The following is a 27245-nucleotide window of genomic DNA, read 5'->3' as shown; positions in this document are numbered from 1 at the left end:
AAAAACACTCACAAACTCTTACAGATGCACAATCGAGAGCATCCTGTCGGGCTGTATCACCGCCTGGTACGGCAGCTGCTCCGCTCATAACCGGAAGGCTCTCCAGAGGGTAGTGAGGTCTGCACAATGTATCACCGGGTGCAAACTACCTGCCCTCCAGGACACCTACACCACCCGATGTCACAGGAAGGCCAAAAAGATCATCAAGGACAACAACCACCCGAGCCACTGCCTGTTCACCCCGCTACCATCCAGAAGGTGAGGTCAGTACAGGTGCATCAAAGCTGGGACCGAGAGACTGAAAAACAGCTTCTATCTCAAGGCCATCAGACTGTTAAACAGCCATCACTAACATTGAGTGGCTGCTGCCAACATACTGACTCAACTCCAGCCACTTTAATAATGGAAAAAGTGATGTAATCAATTTATCACTTGCCACTTTATATTATTTATATTAGATAATGTTTACATAACCTACATTATTAATCTCATATGTATATACTGTACGCCATACCATCTACTGCATCTTGACATCTTGATGTAATGTATCACTAGCCACTTTATATAATGTTTTCATAACCTACATTATTAATCTCATATGTATATACTGTACTCTATACCATCTACTGCATCTTGCCATCTTGATGTAATGTATCACTGGCCACTTTAAACAATGTCACTTTATATGTTTCATACCCTACAATACTCATCTCATGTGTATATACTGTACTCTATACCATCTACTACATCTTGTCTACGCCGTTCGGCCATCACTCAGTTATATATTTATATGTACATATTCGTATTCATTCCTTTACACTTGTGTGTATAAGGTAGTTGTTGTGGAATTGTTAGGTTATATTACTTGTTAGATATTACTGCATGGTCGGAACTAGAAGCACAAGCATTTCGCTACACTTGCATTTACATCTGCTAACCATGTGTATGTGACAAATACATTTGATTTGATTTGATTTGTTCAGCACTATTCTAAGAACAAGCCCTGTTCAGCACTATTCTAAGAACAAGCCCTGTTCAGCACTATTCTAAGAACAAGCCCTGTTCAGCACTATTCTAAGAACAAATATTAGACCTACTAGAAATAGAGTGCTCTCTGGAAGTCATGAGAAGAAAACACACTTTACTATGACACTCAGAAGGAACAAGTGTGTATGACTTCACTGACTACTCAGGAGGACACTAAACCACTAAAGAGGCCTAAAGACAGGCTGGATGGTCAGAACAGGTCGAGACACATCCTATGCACAAAGTTAGACTGAAAACCTACTCAGAGAATGAAGCTAAATATGTCTGTATGGAATGGTGCACATTCCCTCATCTTTAATGGCTATTGTTTACCACCACCTGTTGTGTTTACTGAATACAGCACAGAAGGTTGTTTTCCTGTGTGGCTACATTATTAGGAGTTAGTAACAAACAGAACTCAATGAGGTAGTATTGTTAACAGTTTACTATGATGGAATATGAATTGATAACAAAAACAAACCTTGTTGTGAACAGTGAGCTAATCTACTGTCCTAACTTAGCTGCATGGCCTCAAGCATTTGCAATTCTGAGTTATACACAAATCTAAAAATAATTTCTGAGAAGTGCAGGAACTTGTTTTACTTGCCAAAATTATAATTCACTTGAAGGGCATATTGTTATAGAAAACAAAAACATGGCAGGTTCCAGAAATCAGTCCAGAAATATGAGGTTCATGGTTAATGCTGTTAAACCCTCTACTGGACCAAAACCTACCAGATCAGTGAATAATGAGATACAATGTTCTTACGAACTATAAATGGATCATGAAAAACCTCAGTCAACATCTGAGCCAAAGGCCAACCATTTGATACTGTCTCAAAGAACCTACTACAGTAGTCACAGGACAGAGAATCAAGTCTATCTATGAACATTTATGTTCAGTTCAAGGCCACTATAAAAGTCTCTCCCAAAATGAGAATCCTGCTTCACGTGACCTGCCAAATCCTACTACCCCTTTAACACACACACACACACACACACACACACACACACACACACACACACACACACACACACACACACACACACACACACACACACACACACACACACACACACACACACACACACACACACACACACACACACACACACACACACACACACACACACACACACACACACACACACCACAAGCACCATCTGGAGTGTTTCACAAACATTTTGATGTGTTGAACCAGAAGGCTGTTATGAATATTTTCTATGTGATTTAAGATTGAAGAACTATGAATGGACCCAGATTAATTTGCATAGAGGACCTATAAAACAAGGAGAGGAACCAAGACTACATTTGGATCCAGGAGAAAGACAATGATCTTAAATGTTTTTCCACAGTTTCTCCTGAGCTGAGAGGGTGATGTCACCATGTGACAATGGAGAGAACGGAGCTCTTCAGCTGTTCTGGGCCCGTCTTCATAAAGAGTCACAGTGTAGGAGTACTGATCTAGGATAAATGTTGCCTTTTAGATCATAATGAATATGATTATATAGACAGTGGGACCTGATCCAAGATCAAGAGTCCTATCCTGAGATGTTTTGTGAAAACAGGCCCTGGTCTCAACTCCAGGGTGTTCAAATTCAATTGCTTCAGAGTAAATACACTTCTTTATATATATATATATATCACAAAAAACCATTGTCTGGACCAAAACTCTCCAAACTCAACAATCCATAACAATCCTTAGAGTTATTTCCTGTGTATGTATATGCCTCCTACAGAGGATACCTCCAGGACAGGGGTTGGTTGGCTTGGTTCAAATGACGAGCAGACCTTGATGATGCCCTGCTCTGCGGACTGCAGGAGACAAGGGTTACCACAGCTCAGCTTGTGGAGAAAATTCTCTGTACTCATGACAATGAATACTTGGTGCCCTCTGCTGGAATTTAGCTGTCTGTTTGCCCTTGCATGCATGCGATTCAATATGATCAATACATTTTCCTAAACGACAAATAAACACAGTGCATGCACTGTTTTAATTAAACAATTCAAATATAGCTAGTATTTTACATGTCTAATTGCCTCTTTGCTGTTTTAAAAGTTTAAAAACGTTTTTTTCAGTCTTGCTGAAAAGGATGTTGGGGCGTCGTTGTTATGGCAACGTTTTCAAGGCATTCAACAGAACAGAGAGGCTGAGATTTACTGAAGCATTTTGTTGTTTAGCTAGCTAGCTACCAATAACATTTACAAATAGCTCTACTTCCCAGACCTAACTTTTATGGCATAATGCTGGATCATTATTTTGACAAAGTTGGAGTCACAAGTGAATAAAGGGACTGTTACAGGTAAGAATAACATAGTGTAGCTGTAACAGTTAACGTTAGCTACCTATAGCTATGTCTTATTTCCCTAGCTGGCTAACACGAGTCTGGTCAGTTGTAACTTGTAGTTAGCAGTTTTGAGTAGAAAGCGAATTTATCGGTTCTGTTTGGCTAAAATGATTCATTCGTATCATCTAAATCCAATGCTCTCTAGCTAGTAACGGTATATTACAGATAGAACAATGACATTGCACTTTGCAAATGAACACAGACAGTGGTGCGCTTCTAGAAAAATGAGTTAGGAGTGGAAAGGTTCATTTGGAGCCCTGAACACAGGCCCAGTCTCCAGTTGAAACGGGTTCAATAGTCTTTCTATCACTATTTATTGTATACTTCTTAGGCCTAACAATTCGGCAAAAATGTGTTGATTTCACGTTGAATTCACGTTAGTTGACACTCAACCAAAAGTGAATCAAAACTAGACATTGAACTGACGCCTGTGCTCAGTGGGAAGTAAGTCTGAAGAGGATAGGGACTTTACTTACTGTAAGAGGCCCACTGGGCCAGCAGCCATGGTTTAGAGGGGTCCAGCCACTGGGCCAGCAGCCATGGTTTAGAGGGGTCCAGCCACTGGGCCAGCAGCCATGGTTTAGAGGCGTCCAGCCACCGGGCCAGCAGCCATGGTTTAGAGGGGTCCAGCCACTGGGCCAGCAGCCATGGTTTAGAGGGGTCCAGTCACTGGGCCAGCAGCCACGGTTTAGAGGGGTCCAGCCACTGGGCCAGCAGCCATGGTTTAGAGGGGTCCAGCCACTGGGCCAACAGCCATGGTTTAGAGGGGTCCAGCCACTGGGCCAGCAGCCATGGTTTAGAGGGGTCCAGCCACTGGGCCAGCAGCCATGGTTTAGAGGGGTCCAGCCACTGGGCAAACAGCCATGGTTTAGAGGGGTCCAGCCACTGGGCCAGCAGCCATGGTTTAGAGGGGTCCAGCCACTGGGCCAGCAGCCATGGTTTAGAGGGGTCCAGCCACTGGGCCAGCAGCCATGGTTTAGAGGGGTCCAGTCACTGGGCCAGCAGCCATGGTTTAGAGGGGTCAGCCACTGGGCCAGCAGCCATGGTTTAGAGGGGTCCAGCCACTGGGCCAACAGCCATGGTTTAGAGGGGTCCAGCAAAGCAGCTGGGTTTAGTATTTTCTGTAGGTTCCAGAACACTGAGCTGTATCCCAAATGGCAGCCTATTCCCTATAGTGGACTATGTTTGACCAGGGCCCATGCGTCCCATATGGGGCCTGATCAAATGTACTACACTATAGGGAATAGGGTGCCATTTGGGACACATCCTAGGTCAAAGACTGGAGCTGGAGGCTATGAGGGTTGCAGCAGTCTGTCTTTCATCAGTGTAATGTAGAGTGGATAGAATACACAAGGCTAAGATTTTGTATATTCCTGTAAATACTTTGCAAAGCCAGTAAATGTAAAATAATCTTGTAAATGACTAGTAGTTACGGAATTGTCTAGTGCTCTTCTTCTTTGGAAGATCATGAAAATGCTGATTAATCCTGTCTGTCTGCTGTCTCTGGCTGTCTGTCTGCTGTCTCCTGTCTGCTGCCTGCTGTCTCTGTCTGTCTGCTATCTCTGGCTGTCTGTCTGCTGTCTCCTGTCTGCTGCCTGCTGTCTCTGTCTGTCTGCTATCTCTGGCTGTCTGTCTGCTGTCTCCTGTCTGCTGCCTGCTGTCTCTGTCTGTCTGCTATCTCTGGCTGTCTGTCTGCTGTCTCCTGTCTGCTGCCTGCTGTCTCTGTCTGTCTGCTATCTCTGGCTGTCTGTCTGCTGTCTCTGGCTGTCTGTCTGCTGTCTCTGGCTTTCTGTCTGCTGCCTGCTGTCTCTGTCTGCTGTCTCTGGCTGTCTGCTGCCTGCTGTCTCTGTCTGTCTGCTGTCTCTGTTTGTCTGCTGTCTCTGTCTGTCTGCTGTCTCTGTCTGTCTGCGTGTCTCTGTCTGTCTGTCTGTCTGTCTGTCTGTCTGTCTGTCTGTCTGTCTGCTGTCTTTGTCTGTCTGTCTGCTGTCTCTGTCTGTCTGCTGTCTCTGTCTGCTGTCTCTATCTGCGTGTCTGTCTGTGTGCGTGTCTGTCTGTCTGTCTGTCTGCGTGTCTGTCTGCGTGCGTGTCTGTCTGTCTGCGTGTGTGTCTGCGTGTGTGTGACAGGGCCACTATGAGCCAAGCTGGGGAGCAGACCAACCCTCCCAGTGGAGGAGGAGGAGGAGGAGGTGAGGAGGAGACTACTCCTCTATTAGCCCTGGCTCCTGATGCTGACCTACAGGAGGAGAGCCTGGCCCTGGGCCCCACTCACGTCTCTGCCAGCCCAGCCTTCCAGTGCTTAGACCAGGTAACACATACTCTTTTCACGCTACTGAGACAAGCCGAGCCGAGCTGACCCCTACTGGGCTGACCCCTACTGGGCTGACCCCTACTGGGCTGACCCCTACTGGGCTGACCCCTACTGGGCTGACCCCTACTGGGCTGACCCCTACTGGGCTGACCCCTACTGGGCTGACCTAGTTATTCATCCACCATAGTTGCTAGAACTCTGTCACCATGACCAGTTGAAACCAGAGGTCTCTTCACAGTCCCCAGGTCCAGATCAGAGGCTGGGAAACACACAATATTAAATAGAGCCATGACTACATGGAACTCTCTGCCACACCAGGTAACTCACACTTTACAGCATGACGCGGACTGTGAAGAAACACACAGATATTTTGATGCATTTTGCATTGTAATATGCATTATATTATGTATTGTATTGTAATTTGTATTGTATTATGTATTGTAATATGTATTGTATTGTATTGTAATATGCATTGTATTATAATATGTATTGTATTTTGTATTGTAATATGTAATGTATTATGTATTGTATTGTAATATGTATTGTATTATTTATTGTATTGTAATATGTATTGTAGTATGTATTGTATTATGCATTGTATTATATATTGTATTATGCATTGTATTATCTATTGTATTTTGTATTGTATATTGTATTTTGTATTGCATTATATTATATATTGTATTATATATTGAATTTTGCATTGTATTATATTATGTATTGTATTTTGTATTGTATTGTATTTTGTATTGTATTATGTATTGTATTATGTATTTGTCAAACGGTGGGTGTAGCTGGTGCATGGAAGTCAGGCGCAGGAGAGCAGAGATGAGTGGGCAAAGCACTTTACTGAGGCAATTATTAGAACAGAACGCAACCGCATCACAAAAACAAATGCCCAAAGAACATGCGAGGCAGCACAAAGTACAACAACCAAGTACAAAGTGCCGGCTGCCACAAAGCACGGGTACAAAACAAGACCCGGTGCAAACCAGCCGGAAGTGTGCCAGCCTTGACAATAAACAATACCCCACACAGACATGGAGGGAACAGAGGGCTAATAATAATTATGAGGAGATGTAAACCAGGTGTGCAGGAAAACAAGACAAAACGAATGGAAAATGAAAGGTGGAGCAGCGATGGCTAGAAGACCGGTGACGTCGACCGCCGAACGCCGCCCGAACAAGGAGAGGGACTGACTTCAGCGGAAGTCGTGACAGTACCACACCCTTGACGCGCGGCTCCAGCAGCGCTCCGACACCGGCCTCGGGGACGACCCAGAGGGCGAGGCGCAGTGCGATCCGGATGGAGACGGTGGAACTCCCGCAGCATTGAAGGGTCCAATACGTCCTCCACCGGGACCCAGCATCTCTCCTCTGGACCGTACCCCTCCCAGTCCACGAGGTACTGAAGGCCCCTCGCCCGACACCTCGAATCCAGTATGGAGCGAACGGAGTACGCCGGGACCCCCTCGATGTCCAGAGGGGGCGAAGGAACCTCCCGCGCCTCAGACTCCTGGAGTGGGCCTGCCACCACCGGCCTGAGGAGAGACACATGGAATGAGGGGTTAATACGGTAATCGGGGGAAGCTGTAACCTGTAACTCACCTCGTTCAGTCTCCTCAGGACTTTAAATGGCCCCACAAACCACGGTCCCAGCTTCCGGCAGGGCAGGCGGAGGGGCAGGTTTCGGGTCGAGAGCCAGATCCGGTCCGCCTCACTGCGGTGACGGTCTGCGCTGGCTTTCTGGCGCAGCACGGCCCGCTGGAGGTGAACATGGGCGGTGTCCCATGTCTCCTCCGCGCGCCTGAACCAGTCGTCCACTGCAGGAGCCTCAGTCTGACTCTGATGGAAAGGCGGCAGAACCGGCTGATACCCCAGTACGCACTGGAAGGGGGAGAGGTTGGTGTAGGAGTGGCGAAACGAGTTCTGAGCCATCTCGGCCCAGGGCACGAAGGCCGCCCACCCCCCTGGCCGGTCCTGGCAATAAGGCCGCAGAAACCTACCCATATCCTGGTTCACTCTCTCCACCTGCCCATTACTCTCGGGGTGCAAACCCGAGGTAAGGCTGATCGAGACCCCCAGACGTTCCATGAACGCCCTCCAGAACCTCGAAGTGAACTGGGAACCCCGATCAGACACTATATCCTCAGGCACCCCGTAGTGCCGGAAGACGTGCGTAAACAAGGCCTCTACAGTCTGTAGGGCCGTAGGGAGACCGGGCAGAGGAAGGAGACGGCAGGACTTAGAGAAACGATCCACAACAACCAGGATCGTAGTGTTTCCCTGTGATGGGGGGAGATCGGTAAGGAAATTGATCGACAGGTGTGACCATGGCCGTTGTAGAACGGGTAAGGGGTGTAGCTTACCTCTGGGCAGGTGCCTAGGAGCCTTACACTGAGCGCACACCAAGCAGGAGGAAACATAAACCCTCACGTCCTTAGCCAAAGTGGGCCACCAGTACTTCCCACTCAGACAGCGCACCGTCCGACCGATGCCTGGATGACCAGAGGAAGGGGACGTGTGGGCCCAATAGATCAGCTGGTCACGGACAGCAGACGGAGCGTACAGACGCCCAGCGGGACACTGGAGGGGAGCGGGCTCTGCACGTAACGCCTGCTCAATGTCCGCGTCCAGCTCCCACACTACCAGCGCCACCAGGCAGGAGGCCGGGAGTATGGGAGTGGGATCTATGGGCCACTCCTCTGTGTCATATAGCCGGGACAGTGCGTCTTCCTTCACATTCTGGGAGCCTGGTCTGTAAGAAAGGGTGAAAACAAAACGGGTGAAAAACATGGCCCACCTTGCCTGATGAGGATTCAGTCTCCTTGCTGCCTGGATGTACTCCAGATTGCGGTGGTCAGTCCAGATGAGAAAAGGGTGTTTAGCCCCCTCAAGCCAATGTCTCCACGCCTTCAAAGCCTTGACGACAGCCAACAGCTCCCGGTCCCCCACCCTAGAAACCGCTGCACCTCCTTTACCGTGGTGGGAGTCGGCCAATTACGCACGGCTGAAATTCAGTCACTCTCCATCTCCACCCCGAGGTGGAAATGCGGTACCCTAGGAAGGAGACGGGCTGCTGGAAGAATAGGCATTTCTTAGCCTTGACGTACAGGTCATGCTCCAGCAGTCGACCAAGCACCCTGCGCACCAGGGACACATGCTCGGCGCGTGCAGCGGAGTATATCAGAATGTCATCAATATACACCACTACACCCTGCCCGTGCAGGTCCCTGAAAATCTCGTCTACAAAGGCTTGGAAGACTGATGGAGCATTCATCAACCCGTACAGCATGACAAGGTACTCATAATGCCCTGAAGTAGTACTGAACACCGTCTTCCACTCGTCTACATCCCGGATACGCATCAGGTTGTAAGCACTCCTGAGATCTAGTTTGGTGAAGAAGCGCGCCCCGTGCATTGACTCAATCGCTGTGGCTATGAGAGGTAGCGGGTAACTGTACTTCACAGTGATCTGGTTTAGGGATCGATAGTCAATACACGGGCGCAGACCTCCCTCCTTCTTCTTCACAAAAAATAATCTCGAGGAGGCGAGTGAAGTAGAGGACCGAATGTACCCCTGACGCAGGGATTCGGAAACATATGTTTCCATAGCTGCCGTCTCCGCCAGTGACAGGGGATACACGTGACTCCTGGGAAGTGCGGCATCGACCAGGAGGTTTATTGCACAATCCCCCTGTCGATGGGGTGGTAATTGAGTCGCCTTCTTTTTGGAGAAGGCGAGAGCCAAATCGGCATATTCGTGGGAATGCGCACGGTGGAGATCTGGTCTGGACTTTCCACCGTAGTAGCACCAACGGAAACCCCTAAAACACCTCACCGAGCACTCTCGCGACCACCCCGTGAGAGCCCTCCGTTGCCATGAAACAGTGGGGTCATGACAGGCTAACCAGGGTAGACCTAACACCACGGGAAACGCAGGAGAGTTAATGAAGAAGAGACTGATTCTCTCCTTGTGACCCCCCTGCGTCACCATGCCCAGGCGAGACAACTGCGCAAGCTGCAGCGATAGTGGTCGATCAGGGCCCTGTCGTTCCATTCCGCTCCGGCGGCCAGGGTCCGAAAGTCCAGAGCGAACTCCTGGGTGCTCCTTCTCTCCTGCCGCAGGTGGAAGAGACGTTCACCCGCCGCTCTACCCTCGGGCAGGTGGTCGAAGACTGCCCGGAAACGATGGGTGAACTCCTCGAAGTGGTCCAGCCCCGCATCTCCATCCACCTACACGGCGTTTGCCCAGTCCAGGGCTTTCCCGGAGAGGCATGAGACGAGGGCGGACACACCCTCTCACGGCCCGAAGGAGCCGGGTGGACGGTCGCCAGGTATAACTCCAATTGCAGCAGGAAACCCTGGCAGCGGGCAGCCCATCATACTGCCTGGGGAGGGCGAGACGAATCCCACTGGAACCAGGTGCAGGGGGGGCGAGTAGTGGAGGCCCCTGTTGTGCTGGTGGATGTGCTGGAGGGACTCCCTGTCTCTCCCAACGGTCCATTGTTTGGATGACGCGGTCCATGGCGGCGCCGAGATGGTGGAGCATCGCTGCGTGTTCCTGGACGCGCTCCTCTACCCCTATAACAGGGGCACCTGCTCCTGCTGACTTCATAGGACGGGTGGGATATTCTGTCAAACGGTGGGTGGAGCTGGTGCATGGAAGTCAGGCGCAGGAGAGCAGAGATGAGTGGACAAAGCACTTTACTGAGGCAATTATTAGAACAGAACGCAACCGCGTCACAAAAACAAATGCCCAAAGAACAAGTGAGGCAGCACAAAGTACAACAACCAAGTACAAAGTACCGGCTGCCACCAAGCACGGGTACAAAACAAGACCCGGCGCAAACCAGCCGGAAGCGTGCAAACCTTGACAATAAACAATACCCCACACAGACATGGAGGGAACAGAGGGCTAAATACACATAGTAATTATGAGGAGATGTAAACCAGGTGTGCAGGAAAACAAGACAAAACAAATGGAAAATGAAAGGTGGAGCGGCGATGGCTAGAAGACCGGTGACGTCGACCGCCGAACGCTGCCCGAACAAGGAGAGGGACTGACTTCGGCGGAAGTCGTGACAGTATTTTATTATGTATTGTATAATGTATTATGTATGTGATAGGTGGTTGGGATACCACTGTGATACAGTTTGTGGTTGTCTCGGCTGGCTATCTCCAGGTAAATGCACTAGCTGTGGGTTTCTCTGGATGGGAGTGTCTGCTGATTGGCTAAATTGTAATGTAAATGTTGTGCTATGTATATTTATGTATATTATGGCTTTTATTTGTTGTGTTGTTTCCTGTTTGGACCCCAGGAAGAGTAGCCGTTGCCTCGGCAATAACTAATTGGGGATCCTAATAAATAGTAAATACTAAAAAAACATATTCTCCAAATATACAACGTTTTTGCTTGATTCATTTGCAACCTCTATCCTCATCTCCTCATCTTTTAAAATGTGTTTTGAGGAGGCGGCAAGGAATGAAGGTCCCAAAGAATGAACGAAAGACTAAAGAGATGAAGGGAAATTAATAAAACATCAGCCAATCCTGAACCCTTATGAAGGGAAATTAATAAAACATCAGCCAATCCTGAACCCTTCTGTAGGGAAAATGTATAAAACATCAGCCAATTCTAAACCCTTATGAAGGAAAAATGAATAAAACATCAGCCAATCCTGAACCCTTATGAAGGAAAAATGTATAAAACATCAGCCAATCCTGAACCCTTTTGAAGGAAAAATGAATAAAACATCAGCCAATCCTGAACCCTTATGAAGGAAAAATGAATAAAACATCAGCCAATCCTGAACCCTTATGAAGGAAAAATGAATAAAACATCAGCCAATCCTGAACCCTTATGAAGGAAAAATGAATAAAACATCAGCCAATCCTGAACCCTTATGAAAGAAAAATGAATAGAAATGCCAGTACACTGTTGTATACTCCAATGTAAGCTGTATGAGTATGCAAGAGTGTGTGGCTATTTCTATTGCTGTGCACTACAGCACCCAGACAATTGTTTGATTTACATACACTACCTTTAAACACATTTATTATAAGCTAACAAATAGAGTCCTGCTGATGGTTGGCAGATATAGGCTAGGTCAGGGCTATTTGCCTGCTGATGGTTGACAGATATAGGCTAGGTCAGGGCTATTTGCCTGCTGATGGTTGACAGATATAGGCTAGGTCAGGGCTATTTGCCTGCTGATGGTTGACAGATATAGGCTAGGTCAGGGCTATTTGCCTGCTGATGGTTGACAGATATAGGCTAGGCCAGGGCTATTTGCCTGTTGATGGTTGGCAGATATAGGCTAGGTCAGGGCTATTTGCCTGCTGATGGTTGACAGATATAGGCTAGGTCAGGGCTATTTGCCTGCTGATGGTTGACAGATATAGGCTAGGCCAGGGCTATTTGCCTGTTGATGGTTGACAGATATAGGCTAGGTCAGGGCTATTTGCCTGCTGATGGTTGACAGATATAGGCTAAGTCAGGGCTATTTGCCTGCTGATGGTTGCTAGATATAGGCTAGGCCAGGGCTATTTGCCTGCTGATGGTTGACAGATATAGGCTAGGTCAGGGCTATTTGCCTGTTGATGGTTGACAGATATAGGCTAGGTCAGGGCTATTTCCCTGCTGATGGTTGACAGATATAGGCTAGGTCAGGGCTATTTGCCTGCTGATGGTTGACAGATATAGGCTAGGTCAGGGCTATTTGCCTGCTGATGGTTGACAGATATAGGCTAGGTCAGGGCTATTTGCCTGCTGATGGTTGGCAGATATAGGCTAGGTCAGGGCTATTTGCCTGTTGATGGTTGACAGATATAGGCTAGGTCAGGGCTATTTGCCTGCTGATGGTTGACAGATATAGGCTAGGCCAGGGCTATTTGCCTGCTGATGGTTGGCAGATATAGGCTAGGTCAGGGCTATTTGCCTGTTGATGGTTGGCAGATATAGGCTAGGTCAGGGCTATTTGCCTGCTGATGGTTGACAGATATAGGCTAGGTCAGGGCTATTTGCCTGCTGATGGTTGACAGATATAGGCTAGGTCAGGGCTATTTGCCTGCTGATGGTTGACAGATATAGGCTAGGTCAGGGCTATTTGCCTGCTGATGGTTGACAGATATAGGCTAGGTCAGGGCTATTTGCCTGCTGATGGTTGACAGATATAGGCTAGGCCAGGGCTATTTGCCTGCTGATGGTTGGCAGATATAGGCTAGGTCAGGGCTATTTGCCTGCTGATGGTTGACAGATATAGGCTAGGTCAGGGCTATTTGCCTGCTGATGGTTGACAGATATAGGCTAGGTCAGGGCTATTTGCCTGCTGATGGTTGACAGATATAGGCTAGGTCAGGGCTATTTGCCTGCTGATGGTTGACAGATATAGGCTAGGTCAGGGCTATTTCCCTGCTTTGTTTCATGCAGGATATGGATAACAAAACATTCAGTACTCAGTGCAAATCTGTAAAAAGTTTATTCATGTTTTTATATAAAAAGTAAATATTTTTTTGAATAGGACAATAGGTGAATAAAAAAACTTCTAGTGTACATACAGTTCTATACGTCAAGCTACATAATCAATTATTCTATTCAAATAGACCTACACTTTAAACCTTTTCATACAAATCGAAATACTCCATGTTTTAGTTTTAAACTTCTCTGTGGTCAACTTCTCAACCCCAATACAATGCTTTTTATTCCGAATACAATACTTTTTGGGGTACTCATCTTAGGGTATCACTGTGTACTGCATGAAAATACAGTCCATATATTAGTTATATAAAAGCTATCATACTTTTAAAAATAAATACTGTACATTTCCTCCTTGAACTTGCGGCCTTTAGTTTCCATGCTGCTTAGCCTGTCTAGATGAGGATGCAATGTGATGACATAAAGCTAGGTGGCAGTATTATACAGAAAACGCTTTGGACGTACAGATGTCTGGAAACAGTTGCAGTGCCTGCAGTCAACCAATGTAATTATTCTGCAGAAAGCAAACCTATCTGACTCCATTTTGTTGCTGTTATTAGTTCAGTAGCACATGGTCCATAGTATGTTGTTTGACCGATAGCCAGACACTTACTATGACTGTGATATCATACATTTGTCTTCGGTGGAGACTTTTCCAACCTTTTTGAAGGTTTTATTAACGTAAACTCAGGTACTCAGACTGTCTCTGAACCATGTGGTTAAACTTGACAGTGGGAGGCAGAAAGGTCAAAGGAGCAGAAAGTTAAGAAGAAAAAAGTATTTTTGATCTTTCCGGTCGTTTCCGTTCTCATGCCGCTTTCCTTTACGGAGCGTAGTTCTTTGGCCGTATCATCATTTTGACCGTCTTGAAGGCCTGCCTGTAGTTGGTGGGGTATGCTTCACTGGACATGTTGTGCCATGTTCCCCAGAAGATGCCGTTCCTCACGCCCTTGTATCTCTTGTGGTAGTATTTCCCATTGAGATTAGCTGACATGCAGGCGTCGAACCACCACCCAGAGCTGTAGTACGCGCCGCAGTTCCCTGACGGGTACATGTCGTTGTCCCTATCTGGCGTGGTGAAGAACTTCTGGTCGTGGTTGAAGTGCGTGTTCATATGCAGCGCGTTGCCGGCCGTGCCACTGTACCCGCTGATGGATAAGCGATACCTCAGGAACTCGTTGGCTACGTAGAACTGGTCGAACTTGGCATACTCCCGCACCCCTTGGAAGTCTTCCAGTTCGATGCGCAGCACCATGTCCTTGGCCTTGGTCAGGAGGTGGATGTGGTCGTTGCCCAACCAGAACTCTCCCCGGGGGTCACCAAAGCCACTCTAGAGAAAGAGAGTCAAGGGCAGGGGGAGAGAGAGAGAAAAAGGTAAAGGTCTGTGTCAGAGGAGTCAAATCTGTCCCAAATGGCACCCTATTCCCTACATAGTGCCTGGTCAAAGGTAGTGCACTATATAGGGAAAGGGTGCCATTTGTGACATAGCCCCTGTTTTCCCGGATTCTCACAGGCCAGCAGGCCATTGCATGGAATGTTACTGACCACGGTCTGTCAAAGAGTTTTGTCAAATGGGTTTATTAACCTTGTACTCAGCCCAGGAGCGGTTGAAGCTGACGGTGCCATTGAGGCGCTGCTGCACCAGGGTCCAGCCGCCGCCGAACGACTCCATGTCGCAGTAGACCTCGAACGTGCCGTTCCTGGGGTCTGGCGTGACCCGGTAGATGCCGTTCCTCCTCTCCTTTAGCATGTTGTAGTCAGAGCAGTCCTTGGGAGCGATGATGACTGTTGTGTAGAGAGAGACAGGGCAGGGGGAGGGAGAGAGAGGCAACGGTCAGTGTCAGGAGGGGTAAAGAAAACACTGTTTCCCTCAAAGCACAAGACTCTCACAACCCAGCAGGCCATTGCATGGAATGTTACTGACTTTCAGCCCCAGAGCTGACCGAGCGAGTTGAGCCACGGCCGTCAGAGTGTTTTCATATAAGGGGAGGACAGACTTGTCAAAACGTGGGAAAGTGTAAAATGGGATTAACCAAGGCTGCTGGAGAGCCTGCCAGTCCCCACTCTGTGTTTGTGATGATAATGCATCCTGACACCCACTTTTGGAGCGTAGAGCCCCTGAGTTTTGGAAAGTGACGCCAGTCGGCTGCTCAGGATAGGAGCCTAGGAAGCATGAGTGAGGAGTTGAGTTAGCAGAGCACAGAAGAGGACCGAGCAGAGCACAGAAGAGGACCGAGCAGAGCCAGAAGAGGACAGAGCAGAGCCAGAAGAGGACAGAGCAGAGCCAAAAGAGGACAGAGCAGAGCCAAAAGAGGACAGAGCAGAGCCAGAAGAGGACAGAGCAGAGCCAGAAGAGGACCGAGCAAAGCCAGAAGAGGACAGAGCAGAGCCAAAAGAGGACAGAGCAGAGCCAAAAGAGGACAGAGCAGAGCCAAAAGAGGGCAGAGCAGAGCCAGAAGAGGACTGAACAGAGCCAAAAGAGGACAGAGCAGAGCCAGAAGAGGACTGAACAGAGCCAGAAGAGGACAGAGCAGAGCCAAAAGAGGACAGAGCAGAGCCAGAAGAGGGCAGAGCAGAGCCAAAAGAGGACAGAGCAGAGCACAGAAGAGGACAGAACAGAGCCAGAAGAGGGCAGAGCAGAGCACAGAAGAGCAGGCTGTTTGTGCGTGTGTGTGTGTGTGTGTGTGTGTGTACGCGTGTGTGTGTGTGTGTGTGTGTGTATGTGAGTGTGTGTGTGTCTCTGTATCTCCCCCCTGTGGGCAGTACTCCTATCAAAGTCTGCCCATATGTGATAGTAATAGTGGTTCTCAGAATCTGGGGGCCAGGCTGTGACTGACCCAAATATAACAGTCCGTCAGACAGATGGACAGACAGCCATGCAGACTGATAAAGGGGATTGACAGCAACAGAAGAGCAGCTGTATTATCAAGGAAGTATGCAGAGACATAAAACCCTCATCTGGAAGTAACATCCTCCCAATGAAAAGCTTGTGCATTCTCACATTACAGGCAAACAGTTCCTTTAATTCCTACAGAAAAAGGCTTGGGACATTAAAGGAAGCTTAAAAGTGTTTATAAATGAATAGAGAACATGATTCAGTTAAATGATCCAAAGGTAGACTCCCTCGATGTATGTCCGCAAACACCTTCAAATCCAATCAGAGATAGAAAGCACACTGTTTAGTTTAACTGTGAATTGGGGCTTAATGATCCGTTACAGAGCTGAGATTGGGAGATGTCTGACTGCTGACGTTCTGTTGTCGTTGAGCCGACAGTAGTTTCCCATATCAAGATAGAAACATGGCCAGTAGAAAGAAGGCTGTGTCAACAACAGAACACACAAATACTACTGCACTTTGATACTGGATGCTCCCGACTCTAACTGGAAACACTTTATATTGCCTGTTTCTCCATAATCTTTACATGAATCACTTTTGACATTATCTTGTCAAGCTATCCAGAGTAATTTGCAGAGCTCTTATACAAAACATGACAGATTAATCTAAGACAAGTACTTCTACATAGTGTTCTGATCTCACCATGACCAACTGTCGGAAGGCAACACATTGCATCATCCAGTTGGCAAGTGTAATAAAGGAGTTATTACACTGAAATGACCGCACGTTAACACTGTCCCAATGTTCACACTGAAATGACCGCACGTTAACACTGTCCCAATGTTCACACTGAAATGATCGCACGTTAACACTGTCCCAAAGTTCACACTGAAATGATCGCACGTTAACACTGTCCCAATGTTCACATTGAAATGATCGCACGTTAACACTGTCCCAATGTTCACACTGAAATGATCGCACGTTAACACTGTCCCAATGTTCACACTGAAATGACCGCACGTTAACACTGTCCCAATGTTCACACTGAAATGATCGCACGTTAACACTGTCCCAATGTTCACACTGAAATGACCGCACGTTAACACTGTCCCAATGTTCACACTGAAATGATCGCACGTTAACACAGTCCCAATGTTCACACTGAAATGATCGCACGTTAACACTGTCCCAATGTTCACACTGAAATGATCGCACGTTAACACTGTCCCAATGTTCACACTGAAATGATCGCACGTTAACACTGTCCCAATGTTCACACTGAAATGACCGCACGTTAACACTGTCCCAAGTACACTGGCTGGAGAAATCAAACTGCTGTCGGGAGTCGATCCATTTCAAAAGGACCTCACATGTGTTTTTCAGATAATAGCCAATGGAGGAGATGGTTGTCACATGCTTTAGGAATGGTTCCATATCCATTTGGATGGATGGTAATATGTTTTATGATTACTACTGAAATATGTCCCCTGGAGTTACCTCTAGATGGAAATGGAACTTTGATAAGACCAGTTTGCATTCCATTGATAATTGGACATGGGGTTTTCAGTTCAGATCTCCAGAATGAAGTACCTTACAGTGGTCTACAGTATTGAAACTGACAGAAAAATGATTCATTTCAAATTGGTTCCTATTAAGCCCATATGAAAATATGCATATCTCTTTCCATCGGAAGGACCACTGAAAATATCAGAATATCTCACTCAAAATATCAGAATATCTCAGCCTCAAAATATCAGACTATCCCAATGAGTTTTGAAAGATAAAGTGTGAGGAAATAATGCAATTCCCTTGTACAGTAGCAGTGTTAGTTTAGGACCATGCATAAATAAAGGGTGATGATCTGGAGTTAAACCTGCGACTCTCCTTTTGATACGGCAGAGTACTCATGCTCAGTACAGAGGGCTGGCATACTGTACAATACTGCATGCAGTGCATGAAAGCCTGGTTTTATAATAAGTCTGTCTGACTGAAGCTTGGAGGGGAACAATAGGTTAGCAATAACAAGAGACTAGAGGAGCTTCTATAAGAGAACAGAGGGGCTATTTTCAATAACACTTACACTGAGGGGAGTTCTGCAGTTTACAGAATAATGATAGTTTAGTAATAACAGAGGGTTTTGTAAATCAGTTAAAGGTTATACAGAATTTTACTGTCAAATTCTCAATAACCTGTTTGGTTAATTAAATAAAGAGAATAAGTAAATAGACGTACACTGAGGAGAGGGCTGGACGGCACACTGGTGGTTACAGTTGTTGCTGAGCTTGTTGATCACTCCAGTGATGTTCTCCACCTTGCTGTCCACGATGGCCTCCACGTTCCTCATGTTGATGAGGCTTAGTTCCTCTAGACGGCCCTGCAGAGCCGTGATCTGGCCCCGTGCGTTACGCAGGCTGCTGGACATCTTGTTCATCTTCACCTGCATCTCAAACACAGAACCGCCGGTTGAGCCAGTGCCTTTGCCTTTGCCAGAACCGGTGCTAGTGCCAATGCCATCCCCATCAGGTCCTGTGTTGGTTCCCCCGTCTCCTCGTTCCTCCTTACTGGTGCTAGACTGTATTTCAAGAAACCCTGGTCCCATCCCCGTACCGGGACCCCCTGCTGCCTCCCCGCTGTCCCTCTGCAGGCTCTGGTCAGCCTGCTGCCGGCACTCCAAACAGTCCCTCTTCAGCCGGTTCACCGTCTCCTTCAGGCTCTGCAGCTCCTTCATGGTCTTCTCCAGCATCCTGAACTGCTTGGGCAGCTGGATGGTCAGTGGAGGCAGGGTGATCTGGTAGGGGCAGTCGTCCTCTTCTCCACACTGGCCAGAAGGCTTCATCCTCACAGGGCAGCCCCCTGAAACCCCTCCTGTAGCAGGCTTATCCTGGACCTTATCCCATCTCTGGGCTCCGTCTCCTGGGTCTGCTGCGGAGCTCCATGGGACTGCCAGCAGAAGAGTGGTGGAGGCCACGACACACAGCACGACCAGCCTCATGGTGTGTGTTTGACTGAGTGTGTGTGTGTGTTTGTGTGAGTGAGTGTGTGTTTCTCAGCTACGCAGTCAGAGAGAGTGAGAGCAGCGTGAGAGAGCAGCCTGCAGGAGAGTGAGCGCAGGAGACTGCCTCCTGCCTGAGATAGTTGTGTCATTAATATCAGGAGAGAGAGAGCGAGGGAGGGGTGGGTGGGAGGGGCTGTGTTGCGTAATTCCACCACTCCATACCAGCAGCAAAGTCAACCATTTAAAGAGAGAGTAGGAAGGCAGAGTTCTGACTGAGCTGCAGTCAGCCTATTTCCCTGAACAGACAAGTGAGTCAGTACAAAGGAATTAAGATACTCTCCTGTAGGTTTTCCCCATCTTGTTGTTTTGCTGTTTTGTGTTCTTGGATATTTAGCCTGAACTAGGACACTAAGCCCTTTATGAAGTGGTAGAAGTGGTCGGTTTGAGGGCCTTAGAGGGATGATACTGTCACGCCCTGACCATAGAGAGCCGTCAGGGTTCTCTATGGTGTTTTAGGTCAGGGCGTGACAAGGGGGTTATCTAGTATTTTGTATTTCTATGTTTGTTGGTGAGTATGGTTCCCAATTAAAGGCAGCTGTTTATCGTTGTCCCTAATTGGGGATCATACTTAAGTTGTCATTTGTTCCCACCTACTTTGTGGGATATTGTTTTGTGCATGTGCATGTTGCACCATTGATGTCACGTTTCCTTGTTGGTTTATTGTTTTTTTGGACGTTTCACTGCAAATAAAGATGTGGAACTCTCATCACGCTGCGCCTTGGTCCGTCCATTATCACGACCGTGACAGAATATCCCACCATTCAAGGACCAAGCAGCGTGCTCGGGAGGATAAAGTGAGTTGGGACCTGGGAGGAAATCCGGGGAGGATGCGAGTCCCTTCCTTGGAGAGAATCACAGAAAGATCAGGAAGGACAGCGACGACTCCGGGGACCGGTCGCTCAGTTGGGGACCACGGTCCCGTGGTGGCTCAGTTGGTAGAGCATGGTGTTTGCAACGCCAGGGTTGTGGGTTCGATTCCCACGGGGGACCGTTACGGATAAAAAAAAATTATGAAATGTATGCACTCACTACTGTAAGTCGCTCTGGATAAGAGCATCTGCCAAATGACTAAAATGTAAAATGTAAATGTACATTTCTTTGGGGGGGGCACATGGGGTGGTCGACTGAGCAGCAGGGAGTGCCAGAGCCCGTTTGGGAGTCGGAGGAGGAATTCAAGGAAAGATAAAGAGGAAAGAGGCGGTAGCGCGGAGTATGCTGCAGCGCAGGCGTGCTGAAGAGCGTGACACCAGTCCGGTGCCATCTGCGCCGGCTCCACGCACCAGGCCTCCAGTGAGCCTTCTCAGCCCAGTACGTCCTGTGCCGGTTCCTCGCACTCGCCCTGAAGAGCGGGTCATCAGTCCGGTGCCGTCTTTGCCAGCTCCCCGCACTCGTCCTGAAGAGCCAGAGACAGCCAGGGAGGCGATGGAAAAGTTGGGAGAGAGGTGTTGTCCAGGTGTGTTCTGCACAACTTTCGACCTGAAGAGCCTGTCAGCAGTCTGGCGAGTCCTGTGCCAGCTCCCCGCACTCGCCCTGAAATGCGTGTCATCAGTCCGGTGCCACCTGTGCCGGCTCCATGCATCAGGCCTCCAGTACGCCTCCCCAGTCCGGTGCGTCCTGTGCCGGCTCCCCACACTCGCCCTGAAGAGCGTGTCATCAGTCCGGTGCCACCTGTGCCGCCTCCAGTGACGGTTCACAGTCCGGAGCTTCCAGCGACGGTTCACAGTCCGGAGCTTCCAGCGACGGTTCACAGTCCGGAGCTTCCAGCGACGGTTCACAGTCCGGAGCCTCCAGTGACGGTCATCGGCCCGGAGCTTCCAGTGACGGTCAACGGCCCGGAGCTTCCAGTGACGGTCCACGGCCCGGAGCTTCCTGCGCCAGTGCCATGGCAGGAGCCTTCCTCTGCCCAGTCCAGGCCCAGCGTCCAGTCCTCGCTCCATGGCAGGAGCCTTTCTCTGCGCCGGTGCCCAGTCCCGCTCCAAGGCCGGAGCCTTCCTCCGGTGCCCAGTCCAGGCACGGCGTCCAACCCAGCTCCATGGCCGGAGCCCTCCTCTGCGCTGGTGCCCAGTCCAGGCACGGCATCCAGTACCGCTCCAAGGCCGGAGCCTTCCTCTGTGCCGATGCCCAGTCCAGGCACGGCATTCAGCCCAGCGCCATGGCCGGATCCGGGGTCTGGGCGGGGGCCAAGATCCGCACCGGAGCCGCCACCCGACACTAGTCACCCCCCCCTACCCCTCCCATTTGGTTTCCAGGTTTTGCGTCCGGACGTCCACACCTTGGGGGGGGGGGGGGGTACTGTCACACCCTTACCGTGAGAGCCCTTGGTTCTCTATGGTGTTGTAGGTCAGGGCGTGACTAAGGGTGTTCTAGTCATTTATTTCTATGTTTGGGATTGAGTATGGTTCCCAATTAGAGGCAGCTGATGATCGTTGTCTCTAATTGGGGATCATACTTAAGGTGTCCTTGTTTCCACCGGCTTTCGTGGGATATTGTTTTGTGTGAGTGCATTCAGCACCACGTAGTTCACGTTCGTTGTATGTTTATTGTTTTTGTTTAAGTTTTTCATGCTAATAAAGATGTGGACTCAACACACGCTGCGCCTCTGGTCCGTCCGTTATCCACGACCGTGACAGATACTAGATCACCTGAACAGAGAGAAAGGCTATGGTCCTGCAGTGCACTTGTTTTATCTCCAAGCTCCAATCTCAGTGTTACTGTGGATCAACGCCAATGTTTCTCTTTCCTTCTTAACTCTGGTCTCGTTGCCATGCCAGTTTTAGATTTAATGTATGAATATGACATCACCACAACTCTAATGTCTGAGAAAAGATCATTTGTATACAGAGCATCTTCTCTCTGCCACGACGAGTTGTTCGCTTTTCCTACTGACAGATTCAGTTTGTGGTGGGTTGTGGGATACCTGTAAAATGGGCTATAGCTTTTCACAAGCCGGAAGTCATTCACGCTATATTATTCCACAGTATGATGTTCATTCAGGATTAGTCATATTGAAAGTGATGCAATATTTGCAATTCAAACCCTCTATTGAAACTCACGTTATACACCTTAGTTTTGGGTCAAAGGTGAGATGACATTAGAGCCGTGAAAGATAAACATAACAGCTTCAAATCCTGTAGCAGGCTGAAACTGGCAGTGTCACAGGGCTCTGTGTGGTGGCGGTCATGGGGTCAACGTCAGCCATCTTGTGATCAGGAAGTATTGTCCCTCTGAGCCAGACGGGCTACACATTAACAAGTCCTCCTCACCTGCAGGAAAAGCACTTGACTTTACGAATAAAGTGACTGTTATTGTTATTTCTAGGATATCTATGGAATAGGTCTACTGTTCATGACTCATCCTTATGAATATTGTAACTGTCTGGAACTCTATATAACTGATAGGGTAACTGTTTTTGTTGTTGTTGAGAATTGAAACTTTTCAACTATCCATTCCTTTAAGTGGGCCTCCCAGCCACTGAACAAGAAACTGTCTTTAATTTTTACAGAGGAATTGAAAACCATAGACCTTATAATTTACCTATTCCATGTTGGTTGAGCAGAACTGTCAGGGTTACAGTACCAACCTGGTTCTCATCTCTAACAGACAGAACTGTCAGGGTTTACAGTACCAACCAGGCCTGGTTCTCATCTCTAACAGACAGAACTGTCAGGGTTACAGTACCAACCAGGGCCTGGTTCTCATCTCTAACAGACAGAACTGTCAGGGTTACAGTACCAACCAGGCCTGGATCTCATCTCTAACAGACAGAACTGTCAGGGTTACAGTACCAACCAGGCCTGGATCTCATCTCTAACAGACAGAACTGTCAGGGTTACAGTACCAACCAGGCCTGGTTTCTCATCTCTAACAGACAGAACTGTCAGGGTTACAGTACCAACCAGGCCTGGTTCTCATCTCTAACAGACAGAACTGTCAGGGTTACAGTACCAACCAGGCCTGGATCTCATCTCTAACAGACAGAACTGTCAGGGTTACAGTACCAACCAGGCCTGGTTCTCATCTCCAACAGACAGAACTGTCAGGGTTACAGTACCAACCAGGCCTGGATCTCATCTCTAACAGACAGAACTGTCCAGGGTTACAGTACCAACCAGGCCTGGATCTCATCTCTAACAGACAGAACTGTCAGGGTTACAGTACCACCAGGCCTGGTTCTCATCTCTAACAGACAGAACTGTCAGGGTTACAGTACCAACCAGGCCTGGATCTCATCTTTAACAGACAGAACTGTCAGGGTTACAGTACCAACCAGGCCTGTTCTCATCTCCAACAGACAGAACTGTCAGGGTTACGTACCATCGATTCCTGTAGTCCTATGTGTGTCTCTATACCTGTAGTCCTATGTGTGTCTCCTATACCTGTAGTCCTATGTGTCTCTATACCTGTAGTCCTATGTGTGTCCTCTATACCTGTAGTCCTATGTGTGTCTCTATACCTGTAGTCCTATGTTCTCTATACCTGTAGTCCTATGTGTGTCTCTATACCTGTATCCTATGTGTGTCTCTATACCTGTAGTCCTATTGGTTACCTGTAGTTCCTATGGTCATCTATAACCTGTAGTCCCTAGTGTGTCTCTATTACCTGTAGTCCTATGTGGTGTCTCTATACCTGTAGTCCTATGTGTGTCTCTATACCTGTAGTCCTGTGTGTGTTTCTATACCTGTAGTCCTATGTGTGTCCTCTATAATCTGTAGTCCTATGTGTGTCTCTATAGACCTGTAGTCCTATGTGTGTCTCTATACCTGTAGTCCTATGTGTGTCTCTATACCTGTAGTCCTATGTGTCTCTATACCTGTAGTCCTATGTGTCTCTCTATACCTGTAGTCCTATGTGTCTCTATACCTGTAGTCCTATGTGTTTCTATACCTGTAGTCCTATGTGTGTCTCTATACCTGTAGGCCGATGTGTCTCTATACCTGTAGTCCCTATGTGTCTCTATACCTGTAGTCCTATGTGTGTCTCTATACCTGTAGTCCTGTGTGTGTCTCTATACCTGTAGTCCTGTGTGTGTCTCTATACCTGTAGTCCCTATGTGTCTCTATACCTGTAGTACTGTGTGTGTCTCTATACCTGTAGTCCTATGTGTGGTCTCTATACCTGTAGTCCTATGGTGTCTATACCTGTAGTCCTAGGTGTCTCTATACCTGTAGTCTTATGTGTGTCTCTATACCTGTAGTCCTGTGTGTGTCTCTATACCTGTAGTCCTGTGTGTGTCTCTATACCTGTAGTCCTATGTGTGTCTATACCTGTAGTCCTATGTGTCTCTATACCTGTAGTCTTATGTGTGTCTCTATACCTGTAGTCCTATGTGTCTCTATACCTGTAGGTCCTATGTGTGTCTCTATACCTGAGTCCTATGTGTCTCTATAACCTGTAGTCCTGTGTGTCTCTATACCTGTAGTCCTATGTGTCTCTATAACCTGTAGTCCTATGTGTGTCTCTATACCTGTAGTCCTATGTGTCTCTATACCTGTAGTCCTATGTGTGTCTCTATACCTGTAGTCCTATGTGTGTCTCTATACCTGTAGTCCTATGTGTCTCTATACCTGTAGTCCTATGTGTGTCTCTATTCCTGTAGTCCCTATGTGTCCTCTATACCTGTAGTCCTATGTGTGTCTCTATTCCTGTAGTCCTATGTGTGTCTCTATTCCTGTAGTCCTATGTATCATCTATACCTGTAGTCCTATGTGTGTCTCTATACCTGTAATCCTATGTATCTCTATACCTGTATGTCCTATGTGTGTCGCTATTCCTGTAGTCCTATGTATCTCTATACCTGTAGTCCTATGTGTGTCTTTATACCTGTAGTCCTATGTGTCTCTATACCTGTAGTCCTATGTGTGTCTCTATACCTGTAGTCCTATGTGTGTCTCTATACCTGTAGGTCCTATGTGTCTCTATAACCTGTAGTCCTATGTGTGTCTCGATTCCTGTAGTCCTATGTGTCTCTATACCTGTAGTCCTATGTGTGTCTCTATACCTGTAGTCCTATGTGTGTCTCTATTCCTGTAGTCCTATGTATCTCTATACCTGTAGTCCTATGTGTGTCTCTATACCTGTAATCCTATGTATCTCTATACCTGTAGTCCTATGTGTGTCTCTATACCTGTAGTCCTATGTGTGTCTCTATACCTGTAGTCCTATGTGTGTCCTCTATACCTGTAATCCTATGTATCTCTATAACCTGTAGTCCTATGTGTGTCTCTATACCTGTAGTCCTATGTGTGTCTCAATACTGTAGTCCTATGTGTCTCTATACCTGTAGTCCTATGTGTCTCTATAGCCTGTAGTCCTATGTGTCTCTATACCTGTAGTCCTATGTGTGTCTCTATACCTGTATCCTATGTGGTCTCTATACCTATACCTGTAGAGTCCTATGTGTCTCTCTATACCTGTAGTCCTATGGTGTCTCTAGTACCTGTAGTCCCTATGTGTCTCTATACCTGTAGTCCTATGTGTGTCTCTATACCTGTAGTCCTATGTGTGTCTCTATAACCTGTAGTCCTATGTGTCTCTATACCTGTAGTCCCTATGTGTCTCTCTATTCCTGTAGTCCTATGTGTGTCTCTATACCTGTAGTCCTATGTGTCTCTATACCTGTAGTCCTATGTGTCTCTATACCTGTAGTTCCTATGTGTCTCTATACCTGTAGTCCTAGGTGTGGTCTCTATACCTGTAGTCCTGTGTGTGTCTCTATACCTGTAGTCCTATGTGTCTCTATACCTGTAGTCCTGTGTGTGTCTCTATACCTGTAGTCCTGTGTGTCTCTATACCTGTAGTCCTATGTGTGTCTTATACCTGTAGTCCTATGTGTCTCTATACCTGTAGTCTTATGTGTGTCTCTATACCTGTAGTCCTGTGTGTGTCTCTATACCTGTAGTCCTGTGTGTGTCTCTATAGCCTGTAGTCCTATGTGTCTCTATACCTGTAGTCCTATGTGTCTCTATACCTGTAGTCCTATGTGTGTCTCTATACCTGTAGTCCTATGTGTCTCTATACCTGTAGTCCTATGTGTGTCTCTATACCTGTAGTCCTATGTGTCTCTATACCTGTAGTCCTGTGTGTCTCTATACCTGTAGTCCTATGTGTCTCTATACCTGTAGTCCTATGTGTGTCTCTATACCTGTAGTCCTATGTGTCTCTATACCTGTAGTCCTATGTGTGTCTCTATACCTGTAGTCCTATGTGTGTCTCTATACCTGTCGTCCTATGTGTCTCTATACCTGTAGTCCTATGTGTCTCTATACCTGTAGTCCTATGTGTGTCTCTATTCCTGTAGTCCTATGTGTCTCTATAACCTGTAGTCCTATGTGTGTCTCTATTCCTGTAGTCCTATGTATCTCTATACCTGTAGTCCTATGTGTGTCTCTATACTGTAATCCTATGTGTCTCTATACTGTATGACTCATTAACCTCTTGATGCAGGGATGTGCAACCATTCCGGTAAATAATACATTATTCTATACCTCGTTATTCTCCATTTCCTTTTAAGACATGGGGTTTCCAGTAAACTTGCAGCGCTCTGATAAACTGTAATGAGATGAATCCAAAGTATCAGTTATTTTTATGGCAGCTGTAGCTCCCCGGTGAGATGAAGTCATTATAACAGATCACAGTGTGGTAGTGCACTCTGATCTGAGACAATCACCTAAAACATCAGTGATATGCACAAACGTGTTGGCAGCTTGATGTGTCTTTCATCCATTCCAACCATCACAGCCTGGCTCTGTGAAGATCAGCTGGATAAAGATACTTCAAGACTGGAAGAGTTTCTCGCTGAATAGCAACTGAATTGCGTTTACGGATATGGATTTCCTGTTTTTGTTCCGTTGTAGTTGAAGCAAACCCAGATGTTCGTAGCAGTGGCACGGTGATAAACACTATAGAGAGGTGGGGGGAGGTGGGGTGGGGGGGGGGGGTGGTAAACACAGACTGGTTTACAGCCACTGGAAACCATCTAATCTCTGTGGTTGAGCTTTTATTTGACATGTGCAAGGAGAGCTAATCGCTCTGTGGTCAGATGGAGAGACATGGATGGCTTCCCAGATGCTGATTCGGGTCCAAGGCTTTAGGCAGATGATTATTGAAAGAAGGATTTGTTCTCTTGTAGCTGTTCTCTACTGGGAAGATCAGCGGGACCAAAGCAGCGAAGCTCAAAGCCAGTTTCAAGCCTGCTC

The 27245-nt window shown here is 47.4% G+C and overlaps 1 protein-coding gene and 1 long non-coding RNA gene across 2 annotated transcripts; one reads left to right on the top strand and one right to left on the bottom strand.

Annotated features, from left to right (window-relative positions):
• Positions 1-3074: 3074 nt before the first annotated feature.
• Positions 3075-27232, top strand: LOC115188427 (uncharacterized). The gene is made up of 3 exons (XR_003876410.1): positions 3075-3330; positions 5500-5680; positions 27179-27232. It is a non-coding gene; the product is annotated as an uncharacterized LOC115188427 (long non-coding RNA).
• On the bottom strand, positions 13148-19104 carry LOC115188416 (fibroleukin-like). The gene is made up of 3 exons (XM_029747257.1): positions 18228-19104; positions 14745-14944; positions 13148-14489 (listed from the first exon to the last, which is right to left on the bottom strand). The coding sequence occupies exons 1-3, from the start codon at positions 18985-18987 to the stop codon at positions 13983-13985; spliced, it is 1467 nt and encodes a 488-aa protein (XP_029603117.1). The 5' UTR covers positions 18988-19104; the 3' UTR covers positions 13148-13982.
• Positions 27233-27245: the final 13 nt, after the last annotated feature.

This window comes from Salmo trutta, unplaced genomic scaffold (assembly GCF_901001165.1).
Source record: "Salmo trutta unplaced genomic scaffold, fSalTru1.1, whole genome shotgun sequence".
Taxonomy (NCBI): Eukaryota; Metazoa; Chordata; class Actinopteri; order Salmoniformes; family Salmonidae; genus Salmo; species Salmo trutta.
This window is presented reverse-complemented; position numbering and strand designations above follow the sequence as displayed.